This window comes from Pelodiscus sinensis, chromosome 7 (genome assembly GCF_049634645.1).
Source record: "Pelodiscus sinensis isolate JC-2024 chromosome 7, ASM4963464v1, whole genome shotgun sequence".
Classification (NCBI taxonomy): domain Eukaryota; kingdom Metazoa; phylum Chordata; order Testudines; family Trionychidae; genus Pelodiscus; species Pelodiscus sinensis.
The window spans coordinates 22,180,536-22,192,765 of NC_134717.1; the positions used below are offsets into that span (position 1 = coordinate 22,180,536).

Below are 12,230 nucleotides of genomic sequence, written 5' to 3' on the forward strand. Positions count from 1 at the left end.
TTCTTTGAAAACAAGCAAATTAAGATAATAACTCCCCCCTCCCCTCCAATAATGGATGAATTGTCAACTATCTAGACTGGTAATGTCTCCATAATATGGATTGATTATTTCAAGCTCTTTTTTTATGTAACAGTGAAAAAGAGAAGCAAATAAATTATGAATGACACTGTATTAAAATGTTCTTCTCCAATGTAGTATTTATAATTAAGCTTTCTTCCTGGCAACATGCAATACTAAATATATAAATGGAGATAGGAAGACTGAATTCTGAATTTTTTTTTCCTTTTGTAGGTTTAAGGTGAATGCATAAATGGAATTTTAACATTGTTTGGTAGTTAATATTTACCATAATATAGAGGAGGAAGAATTGTCATAGATTATTCTAAGACGCAATAAGTGTATGTTATCTAGTGGGATTTATTCAGGGGTGGACTAAAGGCCGTAAAGATTTTCTTTTGTCCATTTAAAGGTTTATAGCTCTATTACAACTTGCTTATTAAATGTGAACCTGTTTTCTTTTAAAATGAATGTTACAATGGTAAATACATTGTGAAATGTAGAGTCAAGGTCACTAGATGCCAAAATTCTTTTCTTTTCTTAAGCCAAATGGCATAACATAACTGTAATCTTGGCTTTTCCTTCTATACTTTATTAAAACATTACAACCTTGCCAGGATTACCTTCTGATTAAATTAGACTAACCGTATTGCTGCTGTTGTACAATGTGCTCAGGCCGGTCTCTGATGAGAAAAGACTGAGCTCTGAGCAGATTTGTAGTGACTTTGAATGATAAACTGTTTTCAGAATAGGAGCATTTAGCTTTTTCCAATCATTGCACAAAATGCTTTTTACTTATTCTGGTAAGAAACATGCTCATGTTGCCAGAAGTACTGGAACAATTTCTCTAATGGGGTGCAGAGAGCCATTGAACCAAACTGTAAACTCTGTGTATAATGGAAACCACATCAAGACAGGTGGTACAGCAGCACTTCCCACACCCCTGGTACCAGCACCTATGCCTGTTGTAGTCACGGAGGGTATGTCTACACTACCACCCTAGTTCGAACTAGGGTGGTAATGTAGGCATACCGCACTTGCAAATGAAGCCCGGGATTTGAATTTCCCGGGCTTCATTTGCATAAGCCGGCCGGCGCCATTTTTAAATGCCGGCTTGTTCGAACCCCGTGCCGCGTGTAGCCGCGCGGCACGGGGTTCGAACAAGCCGGCATTTAAAAATGGCGCCGGCCGGCTTATGCAAATGAAGCCCGGGAAATTCAAATCCCGGGCTTCATTTGCAAGTGCGGTATGCCTACATTACCCCGCTAGTTCGAACTAGCGGGGTAGTGTAGACATACCCGGAGGGAGTTAAGGTAAAATAAAACTGGCAGGGTTGCTTAACATAATCAGAATTATTTCCAAAGTTGTACCAAGGATGGTGTTTTACATATACTGCTTCCTTTCATTAGAGAAAAGATTTATCAAGCTGAATATATAGGGAATTATTCTGTCTCGGTGATATGGTACCAAGTTAGGAGGTAGCGATGGCAAACATCATTCTGCCTCTTGAATGGTAGGATTTTGGGAATAGCAATAGATTGATTGGATCCTAGAAAGATCATTTCTGAAATACAATGTAGGTTATATCAATATATAAATTACAAGAAACTAAGACTAAGGTGATAAATAAAGGTCCATATGTAGTTGTATGCAGACAACCATTTTTGTTTGTGTCAAATAGCATAACACAGCACATACAGAGAAAAGATGTTTCTAGCGCCACTATGACCCTAGTGAGAAAGGGCTCTGTCTGCTTAAGGAGATAGTGAGATAGGGGCAGGTGACTCATCACTTCCTGGTGCCATCCCTTTTTTAGCATCTTTGTTCCTAGATAGAAATTAAGGATGGAATTAATACAGCTCTAACTGGCACTCCCTCCCTCTGGCTTCCTTCTTCAGCTGCAATTGAGCAGTCAAGTAGCAGCATGACACCTGAAAGAGGATATTGCCAACAGAAACATGGGGGGACATGATAGCCATTTTCAGGTATCTAAAAGGGTGTCATAAGGAGGAGGGAGAAAACTTGTTCATCTTGGCCTCTGAGAACAGAACAAGAAGCAATGGGCTTAAGCTGCAGCAAGGGTGGTTTAGATTGGACATTCGGAAAAAGTTCCTAACTGTCAGGGTGGTCAAACACTGGAATAAATTGCCCAGGGAGGTTGTGGAATCCCCATCTCTGGAGATATTTAAGAACAGGTTAGATAAATGCCTATAAGAGATGGTCTAAACAATATTTGGTCCTGCCATGAGGGCAGGGGACTGTACTCTATGACCTCTCGAGGTCCCTTCTAGTCCTAGTATTCTATGGTTCTATGTTTCTATGAAAGAAAGGATAGCAGAGAAGTGTAGGTTGGGTGGGGATAGAGGATTTTTGTACCTATGATGACCAAGCTCCATGCGCTTGTTTCCCACAAATGTCACAGTGCTTCAAGCCTCTACCTACCATGTCTGGAAAGTCCAGGTGAGGAATTCTTAGGTGATATCCTGACTTTTTAGAAGCTTGCCACAGTTCCTTTCCTGTGGTATGATGGCAGCTTGAATGACTTGCAAAATGAGCAACTGAAGACCTCATTAGACTATAAGGGCAGGGATCATCTGCTATGTTTGTAAACCGGCTAGCGCAATGGGTTCTTACTCTTGATTGGTCCTTAGACACTACTGTAATAAATATGATTAATAATATTAACAACAAATCACCTGAGACAGCATAGTGCTTAGCTGTTTATCCAGCAGTCACAGCTGATTGTAGATACTTGATCCCTTACACAGAGGTTTTAAGACAGTATATACACGCAGGTTCCAAATCCACTGGCCATGCCCCATTCTATTTCAGGCCCATTCACAAGCACTATGTTTTTCCTATGCTGGTGCAGTGACAGTTCCCCCTTCCTCCATCCCACCAGAACATTTCTCTAGAGCACGGCCATGGTACAGGGTCCTTCTCATCTGCTTCTCCTCTTCCTGTATATGTTCATTTTCCCCTTCAAGCTTTAGTCCTCTCTGGTTTTTGTATGACTTCTCTTTCTCTTCCCTTTTCCTCAAACCTGCCCTATATTTGTAGAGATTATTAGGCAACTCAAACAAGCCCATTTTCCAGCAAAAGAGTGCTAATTCATCTCTAGGGTGTATAGCTAGATGTAATTCTTTGCAACAAAAAACATAAAACCAAAGCCAGGAAACTGGTAATTTTTCATGTCTAAGCTTAGCCCTGCATAATACATAGCTCCTCATCCTGCCTAAAACCTCCCAAGCAGCTGATAGGAGTCTGAGAATTGGCTCATAAATAAGTAGCTAGAACAATATTGGAAAAATCCATTAGTTGTGCCTAAGGTTCCTATTAGCCCCCATTTATCTATAAAGTTATCTCAGAACTATATACTCAAAACTGAATCCAAAAACTTGGTTGTGAATAATAATGATTAATTATATTTTGCTAAAGTCTTATTTTTATTAAGAATGCATTTTTAGGTTGGCATTAGAAGGTAGCCACTTAAAAATAAATAGTTTTCCTTTCTATATACTAGGGGGCTATGCACCCTGTTTGCTGTACTCTCCAATCCTCCTCCATCTGCCATAGCTGGATCGTGACCTCTCCTCCTACCCATGCAATAGCAAGAAGGGGGCCACCACCAACCCTTTCTGCGGCCAGATGAGGGCTGGAGAACAGGGCCTGACCCAGGATCAGGACTGGGGACAGGACGCTGCACCCAGATTGAGGCTAGACCCCAATTGTGGTCTTGTTGGGCAGGCTTAATTTTCAATAAAGTAGAATATTATGTTCAATAGAAAAAGGTTTTAACATTGTCTTTATTAATGGCAGGGGTGGGGAACCTTTATGGGGTCGGGGGCCAATGATCCACAGAAAAATCTGTTGGGGACTACACAAGTGAGAAGGAAAAGAGGTCCTTCCAAACCTCCCCAGCCCTTAATGATACGTCCCCCACAACTGAAACACCTCACTTCCCTGGTGCTCCAGCCCCAGGGGTGGGAGTGAGGGGAAGAGGACTGAGGTTCAAAGCCTCAGACCAGATTAAATCTTTGGCGGTTCCGGGGATAGTGGATTTTGTGGGCCCCCTAGGCTCTAAGGTGGGGCCAAAAATGAGGGGTTCAATGTGTGGGACAGGGCTGCAGTGGGTGGGATAGGGATGTGAGTGCAGGATCTGGGCAGAAGGAGGAGTGCAGGAGGGGCTGAGGGTGCGAGGTCTGGGTGGGACTAGGAGGCAGGGTGTCTGGCCTGAGGAGGGGGAAGAGTGGGTTGGGGGTGCAGGGTCTCGGTGGAGGAAATGAGTGAGTGGAGATGGAAGGTGTGGGGTTTCAGCACCTCATCAGGGCAGTGAGTGAGGGGGCTGGCGGTATGGGGCAGGAGTAGGGTGGATGTAGGTGTCTGGCCAGGAGGAGGGGGCAGGAGCAGTCTGGGAGCAGGGTTTCTGGCTAGGGGGAGGGACATAGGAGTGGGTTGGGAGGTGGGGACTGGGCATGAGGGTGTGGCGGGCACTTACTTGTCTTCAGCCCCTGTGTCAGTCCCAGGTGCGGCCTCCCATTACTCCCATTAGATGGAATCTGGCCAATGGGAACACAGGGAAAGGCTCCAGACAGAGAGAGGGAGCACTTCTTCCCTGTGCAGTGAAGCTTGGGATTCTCTCTTTTCTCCCCACCCCTAGGGGAGCCAGCACTAGTGCTCCAACTGTGCAGGGGAGGAGGTAGGGCAAAACTGCAGCACCAGGTAAAGGGGGCCCAGGCCATTCAGGTGAGCGCTGCCAGGCACCTTCCCCCTGCGTTGCAGAAGCACCGCTTATTACTGCAGCCCCATCCATGGCTGGGCAAGTGTAGGGGAGGCAGTCAGGGGCCTGGGCTTGGGTCTCATTAGAGCAGTTCAGTGCTGGGCTGAGGATGCAGACACTCAGGGTGCAGCGTAGTATGGATAGCAGGCAGCCTGGAACACAGGGGGCCTTGCCCTGGACCTGGCGCTTCTCCTGAGCCTGCTGGCCCAGCTGTCTGTGAGTGCCAAGAACAATAGTGGTGCAAGCAGGTTTCCCTGGAGCAAGTTGTGCCGTCTCTGAACAGGCTCTGAGAGGGCAGAGCCGGTGGGACACCCGAGTGACAGGATGACGTCACTCTATCATCCCACAGGAAATTTTTTTTTATAGAAAGAGATGTATTTTGTCTTGTATTAGAGAGGGACTTATTGCAAACATCCACTCTTGTTGAATTTGGCTGAGGTATTAATGATAATAAATCACACTGGTGGTTTGCTTGGAAATGAAGCTACTTCACTATTTGCTATATCAAACCTGAAAAATAAATATTTTTGTCAGACTGACCCAGTGAGTCAGAAAGAAGAACTTTTTTATTTCAGGAAGATGACTTATCAAATATGTTTGCCTACTAGTCTTTTGAGAGACATTGACTGAAAACCATATCTTTGCTTTTTACACCATTTTACAAGATTTTACACAGGATGAAAAGAGAGAGATACCTCTGTATTTTTATTTTGCAGGTGCTCATAAGGAAGAAATAGCTCTAATGAATGGCCTGACTGTTAATCTGCATCTCCAAATGGTACATTCACTCTTTTTTTCTGTATGTAGTAAATTTGATATTGTCAAATTAACTTTAGCCTTTGTATCTTGAATTCAAAAAGATTTTACTCTTCCTTCATGAATTTGCTCCTTAAAATATTTTGTGGAGATTCCAGAGGAAAACACAAGACACTGATCTCAATACCTTTTTCAAAATACTTGAGCACTAGGCTACGTCTACACTACAATGCTATATCCCGAAATAGCTATTCTGCATCTTCACAGCAAGCTCATTATTTCAGGCTTGCTATTCCGATGTCCTTGTAAACTTCATTATATACGGAGTAACAGATGTTTCAGAATTGTACTTTATTTTGAAATTTCGCACTGTGGCCATGACTAGACTACGTTCTATTTTCAAAAGAGGATATGCAAATTCCAGCTGAATTTGCATATCTTCTTCTGATCGCACTTTTGAAAGAGGATCTTCTTTCAATCCCATTTTTTGAAAAATAACCGCTGTTCCTTAAAAATGAGGTTTACACGTTTTTTTCGAAAAAGGTTTTTTTTCCCAATAAAACCACGTCCAGAGTACTTTAACTTTTGAAAGATCAAAGAAGATATGCAAATTCTCATCCTCTTTTGAAAAAAACCCGTAGTTTATATGTATGCTGTGTGGACAGCACCAAATGACAAAATAACCTATTTCAAAATCCCTATGGCCTTCACGGCAGGAGCATGAACCAAACACTGCCACCATCAGAGAATTATGTAGGAAGTTTGGGGAAAGCTCAATGCTCCCTCTTCAGGCTTTGCTATAAGGGATAATCTGAATCTTGGTTATTAGAGATAGAGTATGGACATTCAGGACTACTGTGTTTCATTTCTGTCTCTGCCAGTAATTTGCTTGTATGACCTTGATCAAATCATGTGGGTGTAATCCTAGCTCCACTGAAATTAATAAGAATTTTGCCATTAACATAAACAAAATAGGATTTCATTCGCAATCTCTTCATGGCCCTACTTACAGATCTATAAAATGGGTACAAAGTCAGAAAAGTTTTCTATGACAGATTTTTGTAAAGACTAAATATTTTTCAAGTGCTCTGGCATTATTTTGACGTACTCTACATAAATGTGAAAATTTTTTGTATTTTGTTAATTTATACACAGAGATTAATTTTTTGGTCCCCATTTAGATAAATGTTTCAAAATATCTTTTTTTTTAACAGTTATCTTTTTTTAATCCTTCTCCAAGTCGCTATAAAATTCTTCTAGAAGCCAAAGCCTTTCCCTCTGACCACGTAAGAAATTCATTTTTCACCGTATTTGTATTATTGTATCATAGTTTTGGAAAGAGTATCAGTAGCCTGGTTTGAATATTTATTAGCTAATCTTGTCCAAGTAACATTACAATAAAAATAAAAACTGTCAGATGCTTTTGAGCTCAGCATGTTTTACAGACTGTAGTTTTATTCTTTTCGTTCAAATAAAAAATGTTACAAGATGAAAAGATTGAATGGGTACATTGATTTATTAGTCTTTTTAAAGACATTGAGCAAACTGCTTGCCTAAATCAACTGAAGTTGTAGCTGTTTTATTAATTCATGTTGCTATTTTACTTTAGGAAACCAAATCAATAGAAAACTCACAACATTAACACTTGTATATCCCTAGACAGAGATGGAAATGCTTGTTTTTTAGCACTTTAAATTACTAGTTCAAACATAATTTGTGTGCTATGAAATAGGAGACAATAGTCTGTGCATCGCAGCTTACATCAAATTAATCTTTGAGTTTGTGGCCCAGTGCTACTTAATCATCAACTCAGTAAAGTCTTGGAAATTGATAAAAAAATTTATCTTTAAGGCACAATAAAATGACTCCAAATATCACTCATAGGATTATTTGTAACAAAGACGATAGCATGGATGCATGAACTGCAGAATTGCCTTTATTCTAGTTTATAGAGCTCAATAATCATATATGTTCTTTATTTACTACTAGCACAGTTACCCAGCATTGCTCAGGCTCTTAACTCAACTAAGTTTTTTTTTTAATAAAAGGAAAAGCTACCTGCTTTATATAAAAGATTGTATTTTTCAAAAATAAAGTGTAATTTTTAGGAAGGTAATTTTTATTTTGGATTCCTAGGGAGGGTTGGATGTGGCTGAAATACCTCCCCCCTCCAAGATTCATACCAGGGCAGCATGTTCTTCCCTTTCCTGTCACTGTCAGGAATCACGTACAAAGTGCACAGATTGTCTGCCCCCTGAGATCTCCAGCCAGAATCAGGAATGCAGAAAACAGTGCATTTTCCTCTTACTTCCTGACAGTGAGAAAGGCGACCAGCCTGAAACATCCTCATACAAATCTGGGGGAGGGAAGCTGAAACTTCCCCCTTCCTAAAGTGTGCCTGGGGGTTGGGAGGCTTTGGGATGGGGCAGTCCCAGACAGAGACTGATGACTCCTCAACCAGCCCCTTTTACCTGCCTGGTGGGGGGGAAAAAAGGATTCTGTCTCTCATCTGTTTGGTTTTCTGAGAAGCAATCCCAATCCCATTTTCTTGGCACAACCAAACTCTTACTTTGCTCTAAGTTATGATAAAAGGAAGCAATATATTGAATTTAGTGGTCCTAGCTTTTTATATTTTAGGTGGAGTTCTTGAACAAGCACACAAGCAGACAGACAGACAAATTCTCTAAAATATATAGTAGATAACGTCACCTGTGCACACTCTATGCCCTATGTTCATGTTCCTTTGACACTCTAATAATAAGCTGCCAACTGCCTTCACCTCAGACCACTGTGCTATAATTAACCGTCTGTAGCCCAGCAATTCTGTTTTATTATATTGAATATTTTCCTCAAATATTATCAGTGCAATATCTTTAGTGATAAAAACCTTGGCCAAGATTTTAAAAAACTGTCTTGGAGATATAGACATTGGTTAGAAATATTATTATTATTATTATTTTATAGTGCCACTAAGCACTAGTCATGGACTAGGTCTCCATTGTGTGTGCTAGGTGCTGTTTAGTCACAGGAAAAAGGAACCTTGGCTCACTGATGTCAGTTGACATTTTAGCCCCATTGAATTTAACCTATTAATTTTAGCCCCATTGAATTTAACCTATTAATTTTAATGAACAATGTGTGTCTAAATTCCATGGATCTAAAATTCTCAGCCATTTCTTTTAAAATTTCTCTTGCTTATTTTTATTAAGTTGTAGTATGTGAAATTCTTTTTCAGTATGCTGTTGAATCTCAGCTTCAACTTCATAGACTTGATGTGGAGAAATGTATGCTCATGATACAGCCACGTGAGGTTTGTAAGGGATATAAATATCATAACTCTGCTCTCCTTGTTAACATTGATTATGCTATGTATGTTCATTTAGTACAAGAATGGAGGAGTTGACCCCCACATTTTTTAACATCTGCTGTCACTTGTTATGTACATTCATCTCCTCTGAAGTTTCTACTCAGATGCCTATAATTTTCAGATAAACTTCTCAGTTTCCACTGATTGTTTATTTCAGGGATCGGGAACCTTTTTTGGTTTGGGAGTCACTGACCCACAAAATATCAGTTGAGGGCCACAAAAAAGTGAGACGCTCCTCACTGACGTGGCCCCCCCGACTGAGAAACTCCTTCACATCCCCCCTCACATTCCCAGGGTAGAATTTGGGAGCCCAAAACTGGGCTTAGTGTGTTAGTTTAGTGTGTGAGAGGAAACTGCTGGGTATCAGGTTGGGGGGAGAGGGGTCTGGTCAGGAGGGGGATGCAAGAGTGGGGTGGAGGTATGGGTCTGGACAATGCTGATGTGGAGTCCCCAGTGCTGGGGCTGATGGTGCTCCAAGCCTTGGGGGCCACATCCAAGCAAGCGTTAGGTTCCCCACCCTGAGTCTATTTTGATGCTCTTCATATATTTCGTATTTAAGTACCAATATTATATTTGTTGTCTGAATTAAAGCACTGGACATATCTCTTGGGAAGAAAATAATCTTTCAAATCCATTATTTACTATATATTTTCTGATTGCCACAACACAGTGGGCTCCTGAAAGAATGCAAGATTTGGAAGCATCAGCATGGAGCTTCACTATAGCTTTCTTTCTCAAAGATTGCAATAAGACAACATGCGGTATTTTAGTACCACAACATAAGGAAAGTGTCTTCTTCAAGAAATATTTAATTCAGATCATTTTGAGAGAAGATTGCATTACATCCCCTCTCAACACTACAAAGTTTGATACCTAATTATCATATGGATGATGACCTTTGGACTCTAAAATCTGAATAATCTGTGAGAAGAAAGAGTCTACTCATGAATCCTTCCTTGACAGATGTTCGAAGATTGTTAAAATAATTGCAGTTACTTCCAATTTAGCAAATTTTCCCAACCTCTTTACAATAGTAATTTTAATTTCATTCCAAATTTTCACTGTCTAGGTGATCCCTTTACAGTGGTGTGTTTTTATGTGCTACTTTGCTAGGAAGAAAAGGGTGGGGAGGAAGGAGGTAGAAAATGTTTCTGCAAAGAATCAAAGTTAGATTTTTTCTGTTAAAATTTATTTATATTTAATGGCTTCAGGTTTGTGGGATTTTGTACTTCTTGCTTCTGTCATATATAAATATAAATATGGCAGATTTAGAATAGCTTCCTGTGGGAAATGAGGTGTACTGAAAAGTAAGGGTGAGACCTGGTAGACGGCTTTTAAGCCTTGTGGGTGTCACAATTTTCAAATGCCACATAAAAATCATTATGTATTCTGTTTGCACCAAGATCTTTTTATACTGTAAATTAAAACTGTCTGCAATATTAAGAGGAATGAAGCATGTAAGAAAGCAAAATGACTGTTTTTAAGAATCTACCACCTTGAAAATAAGCTGCTAATGATTTTTTCTTTTTTTTTTTTTTGAAGTAACCTACTCAAAGGCTATTTCCTGCCTCTACCTTTGTAGATCATTGCTTTGCTAGGATACGCTTTTGATCTTCCTATGCAGGCGGCACAGCGCATAGTAAAATATAGATTATGAAATAAGAAATGACAGTTTCATTACTGCCAGGGTAGATGTAAAACATGTGCTTTAACTTTATTTTAGGGGGAGGAGACCTTGAGAACTGAAGATATCCTTGACATAATTGAGAAGGAAGGGGACTCTATTGCTGTAATTCTGCTGAGTGGAGTGCAGTACTACACAGGACAGCTGTTTGACATCCCCAGAATAACAAAGGCAGGCCAAGAAAAGGTAGAATTGTTCCACAACTATTTCTTTCTCTAAAACCAGTTTTAAATAATCCTCGACCCACCCTATAAAATGGACAGGCATGTAACCTATCGGGGGTCTATCTAAATCACTCTAAAGATCTATAGAGCTCTCTATCTAATTATATACTTGCAGCCCCGATAAAAATCTTATGAGGTGGCATTAATAATCTACAGAAGGGCTATTATTATTGTTTGCTAAATTTCTTTCTTTTGAATTCTGAATGGGGACAGAAATGATCATCCCAAACTCTGTTTAAAACCTACAGCACTGTGTGTTAGATTTCTGTTTAAACAGATCTTAGCTATTTTACCTCAATACTCACTTGCTCACTGGCAGCTGCTATCACAGCATTTTGCCTCCAGTCAGCAGGGCAAGGTGAGTTCCCTGTGGAGCTGACAGCTTCTGACTCAGCTGATCAGTTAACAGGAGACAGGTAGGATACTGAGTATATCACCTTCATGAGATGACTAGTTTTCAATACAATGACTCAGCCTCGGAAACTTGCAGCCAGTGTAGCAGAGACTTACTGTCCATATGTCTAAGGGAGTCGTTTAACCACCTTGATTGCCTCTGGAATGCAGGGAAAGGTAGAGTCTTAATTAAGTTTCCTTATCAACAAGAGATCAGAAGACTTATCAGGACAGAGGCACATTTTTTATTGGATATCTCTTATCTGACCTAAGATACTCAAGGAATTAACATACTGGATGCTACTAGATTCCCATAAACCTGCAGTGCAATTGTAAATGAACAGTTAACACTTAGGAGGCTGTAGCCCTGATCACAAAAGGTCTTTCACTACCTTTTATTAGTATACTTTCTGTCTCTCCTTTGCTGAGCCCCTTGGGCACCAGTGCAGGCCCATGAGTTAGTTACAGTGGCCATGGAACGAAAACACTGAGTGAACCCTCTGAACGGCACCTGGAAATCTAATTTCTCTAAATGCAACATAAAGCTGCTTTCCCTTATCCAGAAACTGCAAGGGAGGGCATGGAATGACAACCAGGTCTGTCTTCTACCAGGCTTAAACCTGGGCATTGCATTTCCTTGTTTCAGCTTACATGAATTTAGGTACACATGTTTTAGAGCCATGTAATTAGAGCCATGTAACTATATAATTATGTTTTTATATCATCTTTCTTGAGATCAGCTGACCCAGTGAGGGGCAACCTAGACTAGCAAGTGGGCCACATGAGTGGCCCTCCTTTATCTCAGTGGGCTTCAAGATTTTCATAACCAAGATGCTCTCCCGGGATAGGGTAGTTTTGCTATCTGTGCTTGTATGCCCAGAATTTGTGGCATGTTGTCATGATCCTGAGGGTTAACCAGCAGCCTGGGAACTACGGGTTAACCTTACCTAAGCCAGGTAGAGTCAGCCA

General features: G+C 40.6%; 1 protein-coding gene across 11 annotated transcripts in view; it reads left to right on the forward strand.

The window, feature by feature from the left end:
* KYNU (kynureninase) overlaps nt 1-12,230 on the forward strand; it is a 105,334-nt gene that overhangs the window by 31,265 nt on the left and 61,839 nt on the right. For all 11 annotated transcript variants that reach the window (XR_012905146.1, XM_006135657.4, XM_006135656.4 and 8 more), the window contains 4 exons: nt 5,554-5,615; nt 6,808-6,879; nt 8,829-8,903; nt 10,684-10,830. Coding sequence is in view for 10 of the 11 variants with exons in the window: in XM_006135657.4 (XP_006135719.2) it covers nt 5,554-5,615; nt 6,808-6,879; nt 8,829-8,903; nt 10,684-10,830 (356 nt within the window). In the remaining variant the exon portion in view is untranslated. The remainder of the gene's footprint in view (nt 1-5,553; nt 5,616-6,807; nt 6,880-8,828; nt 8,904-10,683; nt 10,831-12,230) is intronic.